General features: G+C 36.0%; 2 protein-coding genes across 2 annotated transcripts; one reads left to right on the top strand and one right to left on the bottom strand.

The window, feature by feature from the left end:
* Positions 1–3,621: 3,621 nt before the first annotated feature.
* On the bottom strand, positions 3,622–8,408 carry LOC118279411 (UDP-glucosyltransferase 2). The gene is made up of 4 exons (XM_035599103.2): positions 7,383–8,408; positions 5,970–6,192; positions 4,911–5,130; positions 3,622–4,074 (listed from the first exon to the last, which is right to left on the bottom strand). The coding sequence occupies exons 1-4, from the start codon at positions 8,208–8,210 to the stop codon at positions 3,780–3,782; spliced, it is 1,566 nt and encodes a 521-aa protein (XP_035454996.2). The 5' UTR covers positions 8,211–8,408; the 3' UTR covers positions 3,622–3,779.
* A 7,063-nt stretch (positions 8,409–15,471) lies between these two features.
* LOC118279357 (UDP-glucosyltransferase 2-like) lies at positions 15,472–18,648 on the top strand. The gene is made up of 4 exons (XM_035599032.2): positions 15,472–16,524; positions 16,989–17,208; positions 17,702–17,921; positions 18,270–18,648. The coding sequence occupies exons 1-4, from the start codon at positions 15,703–15,705 to the stop codon at positions 18,544–18,546; spliced, it is 1,539 nt and encodes a 512-aa protein (XP_035454925.2). The 5' UTR covers positions 15,472–15,702; the 3' UTR covers positions 18,547–18,648.
* The last annotated feature ends 1,638 nt before the right edge of the window (positions 18,649–20,286 follow it).

Genomic DNA, 20,286 nt, shown 5'->3' with positions numbered 1-20,286 from the left:
GCTTCAGCACGAATGGACCGGTTTGGCTGGAGTGATACCACGGCTTTACTGAAAACCGACGTGAAACAACGTGTGAGTGTGGTTATTGGAGGCCCAAAAACCTCTCTTCACAATCTTCCCAATCCCGATTTCCCAACAACCCATTAATTCACTGACCTCCAAAAAGGCCGCAGAGGTGCACACACGGCATGTAATGCCGCTATACAATGTACACCCACTTTTCACCTTTGGTTTCCATGTAATAGGGGTGTATTGCCATATCCTGGACACAATTCCAGACCCCGTGCTACTACCGAGAAATTTTTCGAAAATCCGAAAAAAGCCCAGTAATACTTTGCCCGACCCGCCCAAGTAGCACAAAACTGCATTATAAGATGTCACACGAGGTAACTTCGGTTACTTTAGCACTTATAAAGAGTTATTATGTACTCGTTGCAATAGGTCAAGATAGCTTCCACCTAATAAGAACGTTATTACGCGTCACTGAGACCACGCTGCATTTTAATATAGGTAACGTTCTGTATTATACAGCTTTGAGCAATTTGAAGTACTTTTGTGGACAACTAAGCTATTTCATGATAAGACCAAACTGAACTCTTAGACGACTTGCATTTTAAGAAAGACAAAATTAGATGTACTCAGTTATTCTGTGGCTTCACAAAATAATGCCTAGCTGCAACAGTGGAACTTGTGTAATGTTAATCAGCTTGTTACACGCAATCGTATAATAGCTCTTATAATAGCCTACATGTCACTATAGGTTACCCACTACCAAGCTTTACTAATCTGTTGATTGTGTAACATCCACTCGTTAAGCTCGTCACTGATTCATTACCACGAGTGAACACTTCAAAGCTCATTATGTCTAATTAATTAATGCGGTAGACATTGCTTGTCTGACATTTTTTTAATTCTAACCTCTTAAATAATAAATAACAATTGGTTTTTGTTTAGTTAACGAAAATTTCAAAAGAATTTGAATAGAAAGTGTAATGATTTCATTTGCTTATTCTGAAATGACAAAGGAAAAATAAAAAGACTTAATTTTTTATAGTAATATCATCAACGTTTTTAATACTATAATTTTCAGGACAGTATATTTTGAGACGCGTGAAAATATTCGATATATTATATAGTATTTGACAATAAACTTTCTTTCCCAAATTTCATGCACATGAGGAAAAACAAAGTTTTACTTCCCGATTAACCCTGTTCGACCATACACTTTAAAAATGGTTCATACAAAACATATCAAAATAATAAGAAGTGTGAAAATTATTCACATTGCCACTTGTCTCTGTCACTCCATAAAGGCGTTGACTAATATCCTGTATATAATTTGTGGTGAAAACAAAAACAAGTACTCTATTATTCAGCCCTTGTGGTGTATAAAAAGTAACATATATGATAATCGGTCATTATTCGAGCTCTTGGGGCGACTGCCTTCATAATGCCCAAATAACGCTGATATAATACACCAGCTACATTATTCAGCTAACAGCTGATTAATTTGTGCCCAAATCAGAGTTATATCAGCTGAGTAGGCGCCTCTAACGCTCTTATTCAGAAATTCAGCTGACTTTCATTGTGAACAGTACGTACTGAGTGCTTCTGTGCTACTTGGGCGGGAATCGAACCCGAGACCTCTTGTTCGGCAGTCGCACCTGCGACCACTCGACCAACGAGGCAGTCATACCAACAGACTGCCCATTAATTCCTAACCCCCAAAAGACCGACAACGCACTTGTAATGCCTCTGGTATTTCAAGTGTCCATGGGCAGCGGCGATTGCTTACCATCAGGTCATCCGTCTGATCGTTTACTGGCTTATACCGTAAAAAAAACCTAAAACACCAAATTAACCTATCATAGCAAAGCTAATATTGCACAATATTATGTAAGTTTTTAAATCAAAATGCTTGTAATAATATTATATCTGTTATATTTTGCTGTGTAACGCCTACATTATAGACCAATGTCATAATATTGTGCAATACTCTTAATGATAAAAACTGTTCAGATTTTTTGTAAGAATTAAAGACAGAACAGCACTTAGAAGTATACTAAAGTAGCCAATATGTACAGTGTAAATCGACTGTATACTTTGATATAAAGTTAATGGGTTGAATATCTATTGTAATACAGCTGAAAATTGTATCTAATGCATTGAAATCTAGAGATTTATTTTTAACTATCAATTGATTACATTATTATTATTGGTATTCTAATTATTATGAACGAATTAAAAATGCCTCATTATGGCAAATTTCTTGTCGTAGCATCTTATTTTGCTGAGCTTTTGAGTTGTCTAATTAATTTTTAATTTTTATAGTCTAGCATCGGTAGAGCCCGCCTTAGACGGACATAATTATATCGCCCAGATTAGCGATATATTAAAGAAGGGCCTAATCAAAAGTACCCTTAACCGACGAGCATACATGTAAAGACTGACGACTATTGATGAAGCTAAAGAGGTATGAAGATTCGTAGCAATTGGCGTTCCATTGTCTTTACCTACCCCCATGGGAGACAGGCGTGAAGTTATATATGTATGTAATATTTGGATGACAGAAAACCACCAGCTGTTAATAATGTGGCGGATTATACATCATCTGCTCATTGACAATTATAATAATGCGCCTTATTAAATTCCATTAGCAATAATCACACACATCAGTTATCAATTTCGATGGTACAGAATTCATTGCTATTAAAATTACTTAAGGCACACGTTGAGTGTTTTACTGCTAGTTTAGTTTTGTATTAAGGCATTTTATTATGGTATACGCTAGTAAACGAGCAGACGGATCACCTGATGGTAAGCAATCGCCGCCGCCTATGGACGTTCGAAACACCAGAGGCGTTACAAGTGCGTTGCCGGCCTTTTGGGGATTGGGAATCGCGGAAAGAGTATGGATAGTGAGAAAGTTTCAATGTGTCAGTTTAGAATTATACACTTGATAGAAAAATAAATGGAACGACTAGTGTTTCTTTTTTGATTGAATATTTTGTGATACAAATAAATATTTAAATAATTAGTTGTAACTTTTATATTTTTTTCCTGTTAAAGGAAGATATTTCTTTGGGAATATCCAGTACTTATGTACATAGCTTCTATCTATAATATATAATGTTGTCTTGGGTACTGTCCGTGTTATACATAAAGAAATAAAAGGTAATTTAACTACTTATAAAATATAGTTACTTTTTGTGTAATGATTTTTTTTAGAATTATACGTGGTATCGGCGTCGTACCTTATACGCCTAGAGATTTCTAATAGCTACACGTACATGTGAAGCTATCAAAAAATAATATTGACAGCAGTCGTGTATTGTAAACTTAAAAATGTCTACTATTTTTTCAATGGAACACATTAGGACTTTAAGGGTTGTTGGGAAATCGGGGATTGGTAAGGGGGGAATTGGGCCTCCGGTAACCCCACTCACACAACGAAACACAACAAAACGCAAGCGTTGTTTCACGTCAGTTTTCTGTGAAGCCATGGTATCACTCCGGTCAAGCCGGTCAATTCGTGCCGAAGCACGGGTGTCCCACACTTATAATTTATTTATATCACACACTATTTGGTTCTTTAAATTTAAAAAATACACCGCCTCCTCAATTTCTTTGTAACAAAACTTCCAAATGTATTTAACAGTTTATTAAAATCAGTCAATTGATGTACAATATCGGATTGGCCTAAGTCAACTACCTATTGATTAGAAACTAATTATTTACAAACTTTACTAACGTGAAAAATATTACCTAAATTCCAATACTTAACTACGTTTGGCTTTCTTAGGTTTACTGGTCACAGTACTGCCAAATACCATTTTGTACAGAGATCGAAGAATTACAAATAATACTGAAATTACTGCTAACAGTCCTAATAGTAAAGTGAACACTAATTCTAGTTCGAGGTACTCTGCCCACGACATGTTGGCTGCAGGTCCACGCAGATGTCTCGCGCCGCCGTGACGCAGCACGTGCTCCGTCCACCACACGGCGCGCTCTAGAGGTGACATTGGTTCATCTTGTATCAAGGTACGCAGTTTTACCATGTTCTCCCGATAACTGAAAATATAATTAATAGTTATTAGACATACAGGTGCACTTTATAGCGACCAAATTGCTAAGAGAAAGAGTGTCAGAATCTTACTGAAGAGCTAAAAACCATCAGTGGTCTGTGGTCTGATGGCTAAAAACTTTGATAGCAATCCTAGGACCAAGTCGCTCCGTTATGCATCGGCTGAGCTGGCGAGCTTACGCCACCCAAACACCCTAATCAAGAGCCACACATACCCAAGGAGCTGGAGATACTCATGAATGTTGCAATGCATCAAACAACAAAACGAGATAATTGGCGGCATCTATTGAACAAAATCAGAGGTAGTCACGATCCTTAGTAGTGAGAGACACGACTGAAGAAGAGACATGCAGTGCATCATCATCGTTACTACACCCGAAACACCAGAGGCGTTACACGTCTGTTGCCGGCCTTTTGGGGATAGGAATTTAATTTAAATTTTTAGTAAATCGTTTTTCTGGGCCGTGTATAAAATACAACACACACAACTTCACGCCTTTTATCCCCGAAGGGGTGGCAGAGGTTGCAATTACGGCAAAGTGTAGCTTATGCCGCTATACCAATGTACTTGGTATCCATAGTTTCTTGATTTTTGTGTTAAACGTCCCAAATAGGGGGTGAGCCTAACATCGCCATTTCCTGGACAATCAATTCCAGTACTCCGTGCTACTACCGAGAAATTTGCGGCGCGAAAAAATGCCAGCAATACTTTGCCCGACCCGGGAAACGAACCCGAGAACCCTTCTTCGGCAGTCGCACTTGCGACCACTCGTGTACCAACGAGGCAGTCAGTCAGTGTATAATAAAAAAATAGAATTCTCACCTCTTATCATTAATAACAGTGTTGATAGCATTTGTAAAGTCTTCCACAGTCAACTTCTCCATGGATAGTTTTTTGCCAATCTTGAAGTACTCGTATCTCTCAGCGTTGAACGACTGGTCCCCAAACATGGGGATGGCAACCAGAGGTACTCCTGCTGTTATGGCCTCATCTGTGGACTGTAGGCCAGCTTGTGTGATGAACAGCTTCAGTTTTGGATGAACTGTAAAGAAAGAAATTAATGATGAGCAACGTTTTATTCAGACTGTACAGGTGAAGCGGTGACTGGGCAACATGCTGTCCGTTTCGAACGTGTCGTGCTTTTTATTGCCGGACTCTTTATGTGATCCACAGATTGTTGTTTCGGGTCTGGGTCTCATGCGTATCTATACGTTGTCAAATTATACAGCTGAAGAGTTTGTTTGTTTGAACGCGCTAATCTCCATAACGACACAACGGTCCGATTTGAATTATTCTTTTTGTGTTGGATTGCGCATTTATCGAAAAAGGTTATAAGCTATAAAACATCACGCTACAATTAATAGGTATACTGAGTTAGAGCGTTAGGTGATAACCGCGAGGAAGTAGCTATTGTGAAATAAAATTGTATTCTGTAAATTGGGTGCATTTACAGACATACAATTTACAACCAACAATGTGGGGACAATGTTTTTAAAAATAAAAATAATAATTATGAGAATGGCTTCTCCCGCCTTGGGCTAGGCGAGATGTCAGATTCTTACTGACTAAAAACCACCCCGTGCCTACGCCTGCTTTTTGAGCCGAAGCCCCGGTAAACCCGCTCATGTCCGCAGCTCCGGATAATGTTTATTGATAATGTCTTACACAGGAGAAAATTTAAGACGATTTTTAAAAAAAGAATTATTATGGAATATGGGTCAGGTGGAACAGAGATGTTAAATAATTTAATATTTGAGAAGACATTTAATGCCTATTTGTATCGATGGATCTTACATAAAAAATGAAATTTATCTACGGTTTTGGAAGGGTGTGGCTTGTCCCATACAAAACTTTTTTTGCTATAAATTATGTAGTACTTACTGAGAAGATCAGGCTGTGGCAGCCATTTAGCTATCTTAATGTTAGGCGTTTGTCCAGGCAGAACATCACCGTTCCATTTCCATAGAATATCGTAAGGCAACTGAGATAGTGTTTTCACTAGAACTTCGATCCTGTCAGCTGGGAATTGAGTTGGATCCACGTTTGTGCCGAAGCTTACGTATATGACTCCATTTTTAGAAGAGTCCATGTATGTTTGTAGATCCTGGAATTCAGATAAAGAATGGTTTATTATTTTCAACCTTAGACACCTAATCTTTGTCGATTCGACGAACACGCAGCTGAAAATTTGCTCTTATTTATCGGTCTGTGGAACTATCACAGTCATATTGCTTGTCACAGTCATGTTACCGTCAGCCCTTTTGAAACATATACAGGATCATAGGTGCAATAGTTTTTGAGATATGGACATCTTTTTGAGGGTTAAATTGACGGCAACACGCGGGTAACCGGCTACAGCGCAACGTGTAGCCGGCTCGATTCCCTAATGGAAAAACTCTGTGTTTGATCAACATATTGTTGTTTGGGTCTGATTTTCATATCTATTTGAATTTGAATGTTTGTAAGCACCCACGACACAGGAGAAATTGGCAGTAAGGAAAAAGAAACAATTTTTAGTAAACAGTCATTCTTATCTGTATAGTTTTATTTGTTTGTGTCGATAGAAGTATTATCAGATTAAAAATAACGTTTATCTACTCATACGTTGCTATGGGAACCAGCTTTGCCCATGAGTCATGATCGACTGAAGGTCGATGGAATTAGATCAAGGTTAGACGGTTGTTTATCTTATAACACACTGATTCGTTCACAATAGAAGTTGTCTTATACTAGTATTATATTGTGTTAGTTTAGATTAATAATTATTCCTGGTTACCATTCTTGTTATTAATTAATAAATACTAGTATTATATTCTTGAAATATGAAAGAAAAAAAGAAAATTTTGTTTTTAGTTTATTTCCACCGTTACAAAAATACGCACGCCTTTTATCCCCCAAGAAAAGGCAGAGGTGCTCATTACGAAACGTAATGCTGCTATACAATGTACACTCACTTTTCACTATTTGTGTTATAAGTCCCATGTAATAGGGGGTGAGCCTTTTTTTTTTTTTTTTTTTTTTGAGGGGGAAAATCATCCAATGACTTCTCCCGCCTTGGGTGAGGCGGGAGGGAGTGTCAGACTCTTACTGACTAAAAACCACCCCGTTCCTTCTCCTGCTTTGAGCCGGAGCCCCGGTAACCTTTTACGTTGTCCGCAGCTCCGGACGTTATTGCCATAATATAGTATATCAGTGTCCTACTGGACACAATTCCAGACTCCGTGCTACAACTGAGAAATTTTCGAACGTTACAAAAACAATTAACAGAAAATAATGTAAAATAATTTCACTTACCTTTGGTAATGGTTTATGAGGTACTTGGTGTAAGCCTCCCAGATACACTACAGATGGAGGCACTGGTCGTATCCCTTCAAACATTGGATTCACATTCAGAAACAACATATCCACATTATTATTCAATTCAGAAATCGGAGGAATATCTTTAAAATGTGAACGAAGCATTTCGTTCTCCTTTTCCATATTACTGTCATATAATCTGTTTAGCATAAAATCGTTATAAAATTCCGTGATTTTCTCAATCATAGTCAGATTTTGAATCCTCTGTCGAGTCAAAGCTGGGTACAGGAATGGATGTATCGGTGCCCCAATGTTAGCGTAATTATCAAATGTGGCCATAAACGAACTTATTTGAATCACTGGTACTTTGTATATATGAGAAAATACTAAGGCTGGTCTCACACATGCTTCCACGAGTAAGAGATCAAACTTCTTGCTTTTATCACGAATCAAATTTAGCACTTTTTCGTCTTTTAGCTGAACATCTACTACTGCAGTTAATGCAGTTACTATAGCAGTCATGGCTAATACCACATCATCTTTATTTCCTTTCGTTGAAGCCAGAAATATTTTCCTCCATATATCGTACGAAATATCATGGACATCGATTTCTGTCAAATTTGCCGGCGCTTTTCCTTCAGGAAAGACTGGATCTGTAGTAATGACGGTAACTTCATGGCCTCTTCTAGCTAGTTCTTGAGTTAAAGGTCGGAAAACCACTTGATGGCTGATTGAAGGGTTCGGGAACACTGCTAAAATTCTTGCCGCTTCATCGTAGTTAGCAAATATGCTTAATAACAGAGTTATACAAATTAATATCTTCATTTTCTAACGCGTGAATCGCACCGTCGCCGGCGACCGTCAACACCAAACTGAAGGTTATCCGTATGTTTTGAAGTTCAATAACACGCGTATCTATTTGTAGTTATATGTTAGATAAAAAGTGGGTTTGGATTGACTGACGTGGCTCAATATTTACTATTTTCCACTGACGTGGTAGTCCAAAGACGAGATAGCACTTCAACAGCAATCATTTTTATCTGATTAAATTTTGCGATGAAGATAAAGACTTGAGATGATGACTTGTAATAAAGCAAAAGAGCCTCTCTGCTTACCCTCATGGGAGACAGGCGTTAGGTTATGTATGTATATTTTGCAGTTATCATAACTACATCTACTATGGAATGCTAGACTGCTTTTTATGTGGGATTAACTTAAAAAAATTAACATTACAGTTATTTTAATCAGCATGATTTTGATTGATAATTTAGACTCTTACTGACTAAAATCAGCCCCATAAAATCTAAACCAGCAGAAAAAAAATGTCACAAAGTGTTGCTGATGAATAACAGTGATTATATTTTATTTTAATTGAACAAGTAGAATTATAGTTTTCAATAATTTGATGGACTAGACCGAACAGCAAACAAGCAACTTGAAAGGGGTAATAATATATTCCCTAAATTGTCTTTCTTTCTTAATCTCTTCCTTGGGCATGAATGCGACTTATATCGTCCCATAGTTTACAGGAGGTTCACAATTTGACTGTTATTTTTTTAATATTTTTATCTCAGAACTTTATTGTGTAAACCGATTTAAACATATTTTTTCAAAGTCTGTTGTTTCCCATTTAGTACCATTGCCATCGAGTCAAAATCTGATAATAAGATCCCTGAGAAATCGAGAGAAACTATCGTACATTTTAGAGACGACTAGTACGACTTTTAAATTGTTACTATAAAGATTTCAAAAAGTATGTACCACCATATCAACCATTTGATGAATTAGGCCGTACATTTGGTGCTGGATGAAGGGGTTTATCATTAACGATCGTTCGCATCATCGCTCAACGCATTAACCAACAGCAAATAATCATAAAGATCAAACGCAACATCGCAAAAAAATCTTATTCAATTATCGCAGCCCACAAAAGTTTCCATAGCAACAACACATTCGTTTAAATTCAGATTAAACTCTTCATAGTATTAGTATTGCACAATATTTTGTAACATCTTATACAAAAATATGCTCTATCTCTTATATTTTGCTTTGTAATGTATACTAAAATCCAGTTTCATAATATTGTGCAATACCTCCTATATATTAGGAAGTGAAGACAAAACATCACTGTAAAGTATCCTAACAATAGATAATGTCTACAAACGATTTACAACTCTGACATGGAAATATAGGGTTTAATTTGCCTTGATGAAAATTTTAGTCTACATGACATATTGAAAATTTTATCAATCGATTACTTTATTATTGTTGGCATATATGAACGGATTACTAAAAATATGCTCAATCATTATTCTTATCATTGTATAGTATAAAATCCTTGGTAGCAACAGACATGAGGAAGTATACCTATATCCAATCTAATCTCACATCTATATCTAATCAAAAGTGACCAATTGTGTAATCTATTCCTTGTTGATAAAACTCATTATGCGATAACAGTATAGAGTACTTATGACCTTGATTGCTCTGACAAATAACGTGGATTCATTACTGAAACTAGAAGCGGAACTTTAAAATTGAACTTATGCGAAACTTGGGTCACACATTGAATTTCAGAATATAGTTGGAGTATGAATGAGAACAGGGTGAGAGTAATTATGAAACTAATATTAATAAATACTGGATTCATTTTTGTTTTAATTGAGGTAGTTGTGGAAAGAATTCGATTGGTATTATAATCCATCAAGACGGATTTTAGTGTGGGAGAGCCATGCTTCGGCACGAATGGACCGGCTCAACCGGAGTGATACCACGGCCTCACAAAAAACCGACGTGAAACAACGCGGACGCCGTTGTTGACCAAGATTACCGGACCATTCCCCGATTCCCTAATGCAACCCCCAATCTTAAATTCCTAATTCCCCAAAAGGCAGCAACGCACGAGTAACGCCTCTAGTTTCGGGTGTCCATGGGCGGCGGCGATTGTTTACCATCAGGTGATCCGCCTCGTTTACCGGCTTATACCATAAAAAATAAACAATTGTAATTTGTGGCAAGCAATGATGTTTAATATTAAGTTTTTCCCTATGAAACACTGCAACGACTATTTATAAAATAATACTACTAAAATTAAATAATAAAACTAACCAGTACCAATTGATAAAACATTACGTAACCATGTAGGTACTCGTACTCATAGCGACACAGTATTGTAATGTTTATTCTATCAAATTCAAGGACATGTACGTTAACCGACTTGCTAATTGTAGTTTAAATAAATGGTTATTTCGTGACTTTGTTCGTCATTCGATGCTATAAATATGTTATATTTTGTGTCAGCACAGAACTATTTTTTTTTACCTAACTTCACTGACAGATAAACTGACGGAGAATTCAATTTGACATTTCAAAGGTGCCTAATTTAGGATTAATTGAAATAAATACTTTGAGTTTGAATTTAACTCTGATTTAGGTAAAAATCTATTTTCGATTTTAGGTTATGTTAGGGTACACTTAAACAGCAGCTTTAGGTATTTGGTATAGTTTGTTGCTTAATTGTAAAACTTCATCTAAAAATATTAAACGTAACACAACGACAAAAACGTTTCAAGACGAGCGCATAAATAGTGTAAAGACGAAGATTAAATTTTCAAAAAGAACCTTTCAGTTTCACTAACCCAGCCTTTTCCAATTCATACGCAAATGTAAATGTATTCGAAACTTACAGTGCCTGTAGCAACCATGTGTTTGCACTACGACGCCAGAGAAAACTTAAACCGAACGCAAACTTCCGCGTTTGTTTACTGTGACTACTTCGAGTGGTTTACGGCGTTTTATTTATTCGAATCTGAACTTTATGTCTATTTAAACTGGGTGAATATTGTTTGGCAAAAAGTAGACTGGAGGTTGGTTTCGTATAATTTACTTGAGCTAGTTTCAATTGCACTTGCAACAGCCAATGACGATACAGCTGCATATATTTAGCTGCATAGATTTAAGTGTCCCACACTTGTGGGAGAATCAATGTGTTGGCACGAATGGGCTGGCTGATACCAACCGGAGTGATACCACGGCCTCACAGAAAAACTGACGTGAAACTACGCTTTCATTGTGTAAGTGAGGTTACTGGTGGCCCAATCACCTCGTTCCCAATCTTTTCAATGCCCGATTCCGCAACAACCCTTAAATTCCTAACACCCAAAATGCCGGCAACGCACTTATAACGCCTCTGGTGCTTCGGGTGTCCATGGGCGGCGGCGATTGCTTACCATCACGAGATCCGTCTGCTCATTTGCCGGATTATACTATAAAAGTTTTTTTTTAATACTTCGATCTCTTAGCGCAGGCAACGTACGGTTGGGATTATAATTATCTATTATAAATGTAATTTTGAATAGCGCCTGAATTATGGCGAATATTTAGCAATAGCTTTACCCTATTTATAAATAAATGTACACAATATTAACCCTACAACATGATATCACAGAAAACCGAACCTACAAAATATACTACCTACATAAGCTATAACTTAGGCCAAGCGCCTACATTAATTCTCATAGTACATAGCCAGACAATACACTATCATCGTCAGGAATCTATTAAATTGCTATCAGGCGCTTCAATACCGTCTCAATGGAGGACTTGACTATTGTTGAAATGTTTACTCATTGCAATAATGGCAGGATGATCCGTATATAGTGGAACGCCATTTTAGCTAAGACTTCTCAATAGGTTCGTGTGCAGTTTTAAGCTTTTGTGATGGCCATTTAATGGTAGCTTCCTTGAAGCCTTGTTTAAAGTTGTTTTGGATAATTTAGAAGGGGTTATGAAAAATTCATTTTGGGAAGCCTATGTTCAGCAGTAGACGTTTTATGGCTGATATAATGATGATGATGATGATGATTATGATGGGAGAATTTCGTTTTGTTGTGCTTTGTAATGTCATTGTGGCTCGGAGGTTCAAAAACAGTAAGTACTAATAAGACTTTTTTGAGTTAGGTATATGCTCTTTCTAAGATTATTTAGACACCACTGCATACGGTGAAGCAAAACGTCGTGAGGAAACCTAGGCTTATAATTTCTGATTATGAGTTTGTAATCGCTAACTCGTATTGAACAAGCGTGGTGGTTAATGCTCAAACCTTCTCCATGTGCGAAGAGGCTATACTCAATTTTAAGTTGTACTTAAATATCGCTGTTATAAAGAATTTATAGTTTTATTGTAGCAGTATTCGGGCATTACCTTTATTCATTTGGAAAAGTTTTTAACATGTGTCTTAATATTAACAAACTTATAGCACGATGATCTTTCAAATTGAGTCATCTGTAAACATTTCCGGGATGTATATTAATTATTAATATAATTCTATTTAGATAAACTTTCTTAATTACAGTTGGCAACATGGACGGATGAAACCATCGCGAGAATTTAATAATTGAAGTTTATAAGATACTTGTGAATCTTCACTCCTCTCGCAATTTGTATATAAATAATTACTGTTGTATAATAACTAGGTTCTGTCTGTGACTTTGCCTGCGTTGCTGTGGGATAAAAAGTAAATATTATGTAATCTACCTCTGTGCCAATTTTCATCTCGATCCCTTCAACCATTTTAACGTGTTTGAGTAACAAATGTACACACAAATTGACTCAGAAACTTTAGCATTTACATTAGATAATTTAATATTATAAATGTGAATCTGATTGTAACGCTTGCTGGAGTTGGGTTGCGTGTTCTTCTCCATAGAATCTTCACTTTGGAACGACGTTTTACAAATAGCAGTGGTGTCTACTAGAGGACTGACCGACAGGTATATTTTTTAATATTATTATAATATTTGCTTTGACTTTCAAAAGCATTCTTTCAGTCTATTTGATATGTTTTTAATTGATTTATTACTACCTTTACCTGTGACTCCATTAGCAAAAATTATCCTGTTTTAGTTCTTGCTAAGTACTTTTACATTTCACATTTTCATTAATCACTCACAGATAATTTATCTCAATGAAACCAACATTTTCTCCAATAAAAATTATGAAAAGGTAAAGGAAAATTATGTGTGTAACTCTGATTTATGCTAGTATCCTAAAAAATTATGTAGTGACAAAAGGTCTCCTTTTGTGTTAGGTAATTCTTAGTTTCATTATTTTATGATTTCTCATTTCTATTATAGAAATGAACATGAATGTTTGTACATTATGAATTAGGAATAAAATTGGTATTTTTTTAAGATATACTTACACAAACAGACTTTATAGATTGGCAGACTATTATTTGTTTCTTTATTGGTTGACTCTCTGTCTCGTTGGTCAAGTGGCCGCAAGTGCGACTGCCGGACAAGGGGTGTCGGCTTTGATACCCGAGCCTTTGCTTGGGCCTTTGCTATTATGTAGGTACTAGGATATTTTTCGGTGTTTCGGAAATTTCTCAGCAGTAGTACAGAGTCTGGAATTGTGCCCAGTATATACTGGGCACAATTCGGCTTCGACTCGTGTAATAGGGTGTGAGTCTATTGCCATATGGCAATAGACTCACACCCTATTACACGAGACTTATATCTCAAATGGTGAAAAGTGGGTATATATAGCATAGCAGCATTACATACCCTAATGTGCACCTCTGCCTACCCCTTCAGAGATATAGGGTGTGACGTTGCATTTATGTTTGTTGACATTTCAACTTGTATCTTAATTACACTCAGACCCATGACATTGCAGTCCCCTTTCGTACTAACATGTAATATTCGCACTGATATTCATATGAAGGGATTAATTAAAACCAGGATGGATTCGAAGAAGCCCACGCGATGTAGAAACTAACGTAAAATTTCCATGTTATCCATATATCTAGTCTAGTCTTGTTTAGACTACTAATAAATTAAGTTAGAGTGTCTGTTTGTAATATTGAAAAAACCTTTTTTTACTACATGCATACGAATACTTGCGCCAAACGCGACACGCCGATATCTGAAATGGCTGGACCAATTTGGACGGTTTTTTTTTCGGCAGTATGCAGATATCCTAAAGAAAACTTTTTTTTGACTTTTTGAATCCTAATGTTACCCCTCTATCTCTCCATAAACTAATCCGCACACAACACACACAACATCCATCTCTATTAATAACATAATATCAAAGTTTTCCTACCACAAACACACACATACACATAAATATCTACATACACACGCCGCCACCCGCTTACAAGACCAGATTTCCTTAATTAGTTTCACTTAGCCAAGTTATTTTGAACCTGCATCTGTTACGCTAACTGTTTATACGAAAACTATTTTAGTTCCAAGAATTTAAGAGGTATTTAGATTTGGTTGATGTTTGTTTGTGTGTGATGGATTGGTTATGTGAGTATGAGTAGAAATATGTTTTTGGGAATGATGAGTGGAGTTAAGTTAGTGAAGTCAATTTTCATTAATAAGTTACTGCTCGAGAATAATTAAATGGTTACTGAACCCAATCCTTAGCGATTGTTTTCAGAACAAATTCGTTACTAAGGTATAGTTTAAGTAATCATTCAATCTCTAGTCTCTGAGTGTGGTAGTTCATTACATTTTTCTTTTTTATGGTCGTCACACTGCAGGACATAGGCCAAATTAAATTTTTGTCTACCATTAATATAGTGATCTTTTTTGAAAATAGTTTACAACGAGTGAACCCTGTAGTGTTGTGACCCGTTTGCATGATTTAAAATCAAGAACCATGTGATATCAAGTATTTGGTACCAATTTCTTTTTAAAACGTATTTTGAGCTGAAACTTTGTGTAGAGATTCTATTCAACCTGTATTCTTCAGTGCTTCTTGATGTATATGGGTATTTTGTTACACGTTGAATAGTAGGTTCTTATTTATTTTGCATTAAAATAACCATGAAATTTTCATAAACGTATGTGGATGTGTCACGAACATGGTTCTACGGCTGCCAGCACGAAATCGTGCATAGATTCTAATTCCCAATCAAAACTGAATTCACGACATTTATTATTAAAAATTCCACTGTATATCAGCCAACGTCGAATAAAATGACCTTTATACTAAAACCAACATTTTAAAATACTTTTTCACTAACAAGGAAGATAAAAAAAAAACATTTAGTTTTTTTCCACCTTCGCCAAGGACAACATTAGCATTAACAAACAAACAAACAAATGTTCTTAAACATATCACTGTCATAAACAACGACTTAAGAATTCTGATAAATTTTTGAATTGATCTTTCAATTTGATCTTTACCACGTCGTAATAAGAGACTTTGCATAAATATAATGAATTAAACTTGTTTTTACTTCCAAAAACAAATATTGAAGAGCTTCAAATTCAGTATGGTATAGAAATCCAAAGTGAAAACATGTTGCTGTGCTATATAATCAGTGTTTTAATCAGTGTCAATGAAGCAGCTAGAATCCTAGCAGTGTTTCCAACACCGTCAATCAGTCACCAAATAGTGTTCAGACCCTTAACTCAAGAACTAGCCAGAAGAGGCCATGACGTCACAATCATCACTCCTGATCCAGCCTTCCCAAAAGGAGAGACACCAGCTAACATCACAGAAATCGACGTACACGAAATTTCATATAAACTATGGCACGACAGACTACTAACATCGATGGGTAAAGGAGAACAGGATGATTTGAAAAGCCAAATAGAAATCTATTACGCAACAATACTTGAAATAGTACTACAACAGCTACAGAATGATGAAGTACAAAAAGTGATTAGTGATAAACATAAGAAGTTCGATCTGCTATTTCTTGAAGCGTGTGTGAGACCCGCTCTTTTATACTCTCATATCTACAAAGCCCCTGTAATACAAATCAGTTCGTTTGGTGCCATGCCTGGGAACTTAGAAGCTGTTGGCGCACCGGACCATCCCATTCTATATCCAAACATATTTCGACAAAAAACTAACAATATAACTATGAGAGAGAAATTCGTAGAAATCTTTAAGTACTATGCCTTTAATATGATCCATAAAGGTTTTGAAGTTACTGAGACGGCAGCGATTAGGAAAGTCATTGGACCTGATATGCCCGAAGTGGGAGAGTTGTTTAAAAACGTTCATATGCTGTTCCTAAATGTTCATCCAGTGTTTGAAGGTATTCGTCCTGTTCCTCCTAATGTTATTTACATGGGTGGTTTGCATCAAAATCCTGTGAAGGAGTTACCACAAGTAAGTACTATCAATACTAAGAAGCATGTTTCAAATATTACTTCAAAAGTAAGACACTACCATCGTATCATGAAGAAAAATGACTAATTTTGTTCACAATTTAGAACGCTAAACAGCATTATAGAAAAGGATTTAAATACAAACTAATTTATGCACTTATAAAATATTTTTTTACGCTTAATATGTTTAACTATAACCTGTCAGTTGAGCCATTACCAAGACCGAACGTGCGAACTGTGGCGTCTTAGGAATGTAACAATGTCGCACAGGTTCCTATAAGTGTGAGCGAGAAATCTGATAAAAATGACGTATGACAGTTCGCACGTTTTTACAACTGCAACATAGGACACATACTTAACACATTGAACGCCGTGTTAGTCACCGGTGACCGACGTTAGCGGAGGATTTGCCTTCAACAGTTTTCTATCGACAGTTAAAGACTTAAGCACTGTTTTTGTTTTCAGGATCTCAAGTCCTATTTAGACAACTCTAAAAATGGAGTCATCTACGTAAGTTTCGGTACTAACGTGATTACTGATCAGTTGCCTATTCAAGTTAAGGATATGATTAAAGTACTCTCTCGTCTTCCTTATGATGTGCTACTTAAATGGGACGATAACGAACTACCTGGACGACCTACAAATATTAGAGTTTCTAAATGGCTGCCGCAATCAGATTTGTTACGTGAGTTGTCGTTTTACTATTAACTTTTTTGTATCAAACAGGGATACAAGCTAGCAAAGGTTGTCTGAAATGGCCTAGAAATAAAACAATTATATAAATAAATAAACAAAACCCCAATGGATCGTCTGATGATAAGCAATTGATGCCATCCAACATGAACACGTAAAGCAATACCATAGGAGTTATAAGTCCATTGCCGACATTTTAAAGGTACGCTCTTTCCTTGATGTTTATTTTTACCATGATTTTCTCTGGGGTTTACTCGTTGGGGTGCGTGTACAAACCTACAAATTCACTTACGTATCTTTGTAGGTCATAGTAGTTCGTAAGTCTCGCAGGTAAATAATGCACTCCACAATTTTCTAATGCAAAGATAAAAATTTATCGACAAATGCGCAGTTGTGGACTACCAACAATATATGTCTCTCTGGCATTCCAATCTAATAATTTACAACGTACAATATAATAATACTTTTTATGTTTTTGTTTTTAGGTCACCCAAACGTAAAACTATTCATAATGCAAGGAGGTCTCCAATCTACAGATGAAGCTATAACAGCAGGAGTGCCTCTGATTGGTCTACCTATGCTGGCAGATCAATGGTTCAATGTGGAACGATATGAGTATCATGGAATAGGAATCAGAATTGATTGGGATACTTTTACTGAAGAAAAATTCGAAAATGCTGTTACTAAAATAATTGGTAGTGAAAGGTTAGTATGAGATTACGAGTATACCTTACTTTTGTTTGAAATTTGAATAAAAACTCTTAAAGAGGTAACGTGTCTGTTCAGCTGAAGTAATCTTATATTTTTGTTAAAAAATATTTTCTGAAGAAAAATGTAATTAGACAATCCATCGGTTCATATTCTTAACAGTCAGTTATTTTCCTATTAAAAGCCTTTGTGTAATATTAAACCAGACACAACTTGATTACTTCTTGACAGCTACCTGAGGCTACACATGAAATCTGAAGCTCTCATCTTTAAAAAATGGATTTTCTCTTAAACAATTTAAGCAACCGACTTCTCTATACATTATATTCATGTTCTATTTCCCAGCTATCGGCAGAATGTCATCAAGCTCCAAACTCTAATACACGATCAGCCAATGCGTCCTCTAGAGCGCGCCGTGTGGTGGACGGAGCACGTGCTGCGTCACGGCGGCGCGAGACATCTGCGTGGACCTGCAGCCAACATGTCCTGGGCAGAATACCACGAATTAGATTTAGTCCTCTTCTTAATAACTAGCCTACTAATTCTAGTATTTATATTCATAGCACTTATTTATTATGTTTGTAGATATTGCGTAACTTTAAAGAAGCTTAAGGCAGACTGATGAATAAACATTGATTCTAATCAGAAGTTTGTGAATCAAACCCATCGGTGTGATGTTGCTTAGAATTTTGATCAAGTATTACAATATTTGTTGTATTTTGTTTGACTGTGTTTAAATTGAGGTGTATATTAGCGGAACGGAGAGATGTCGTGCTGAAATCTAGCAATCATAGCGTAATATATTAGCTTTATAGCAGGAAAATAGAACTTACTATGTATGCCTAGTAACAGACGAGGTTCAGTAGGGCTGATGTCTGATCCGGAGCTGCGGACTACCTAATGTATTTACCGGAGCTCCGGCTTAATAAGCAGGAATAAAAACGGGGTGGTTTTTAGTCAATAAGAGTCTGACATTCCCTTTCACCTCGCTCAAGGCGGGATTCATTGGATGATTTTCCATCACCATTTGTCAGTGGTGTCTAAATAAACTTAGAAAGTATATGTAACTCGGAAAGGTGACATTGGTACTTGCCGATAGAAGGTTTCGATACGAACCCCCTCATGAGTGAGAAGCGGGTCTTAAACCTGCCACCATGATACGTTGTTTAATATAGAATTTGTAAACTAACGTGTCGAAGCAGACAGTCGCATCTAAATACATAGACTAGACTAACCGAAATTAGAGCGTATTTTCATCAGTAACTTATTGTATTAATTATCTAATCGATTCAATCGAGAAACAAGAATTAATCGTTTTAAAAATCAATTGATTTCTCTTAAAGAACTGAATAAAAGAATTTGTGTGCTAATTTTTGTAGATAAACGATTTGTTGCGCAAAGTTTTGCGAAAGTTTTTTATTATAAATTAAGACAATCGATTGGAAAATTGATTGTGAATGTTTATTGAATATTTTTATCAAACTTTGCTTTTTTTGTTTAGTAATTTTGGCAAAAGAATTTCATTTCGTAATTGAGTAACTTAGTACTACAGTCGTCCTGTGGTTTTCTCTATTAATTTCCTCGAATTTTTGGTAGTCAATAATTGTAATCATTAATATCCTCTGAAAGACTGCTTATATATTTATTTAATTCTTCATGCTCACATGCAATGCAATTTTGATGGACTTAATGCCATATTTGTTATTTAAACGCCCCAGATTATGATTTTCTACTGGGTATAAATCTGAGGGTGCTTTTACAAACATACAAGTTTACATAACATGGCAACCAAAACCAGAAACAACAGTTTGTCCTAAACCTCTTTCCAATGTGTTTTTTAAGTCGATTAAAATCGGGTCACCAAAAGAAATAAACTCCGAATTGACTCTTGAATTTCAGTGAAATGTCAAGTCAAAGGAACAGTATAATTGAATGGTGAGACAATCAAAGTGATTGTATTAAAAGTGTGAAAGGGAGAAGTTTAAAATTTCCCAGAAAATGGAGGGAGAATTTCACTGTTTTCGTAATACTAATACAACTTTCATACCCACTTTTCACTAGTTAAATTAAAAGTAAATAGAAGGGGAGTATAGTCATATTCTATACAAGGTATAGTTGCAAACTCTGTGCTAATTAATACAAAAAAAAAACAAATAACCTCAATATAATTATCATCGTCCAACCCGAGGTTCATACTGTTTTTTTTTTTTTTTCAGCAATTACATTACTATTAACGGTCAAGGAAGCAGCAAGTCAATATATAAAACTAATTGAATTTGAATGTCAAAATCAAGAAAATAGTTTCTTCTAAAGTGTAAACCATTTCAAGTTAATTTGAAACAGAAAAAAAGTGTTTTCATAC

Source organism: Spodoptera frugiperda, chromosome 14, assembly GCF_023101765.2.
Source record: "Spodoptera frugiperda isolate SF20-4 chromosome 14, AGI-APGP_CSIRO_Sfru_2.0, whole genome shotgun sequence".
NCBI classification, from domain to species: domain Eukaryota; kingdom Metazoa; phylum Arthropoda; class Insecta; order Lepidoptera; family Noctuidae; genus Spodoptera; species Spodoptera frugiperda.
Note: the sequence above shows the minus strand (reverse complement) of the source record. Positions and strands in the feature narration are given on the sequence as shown.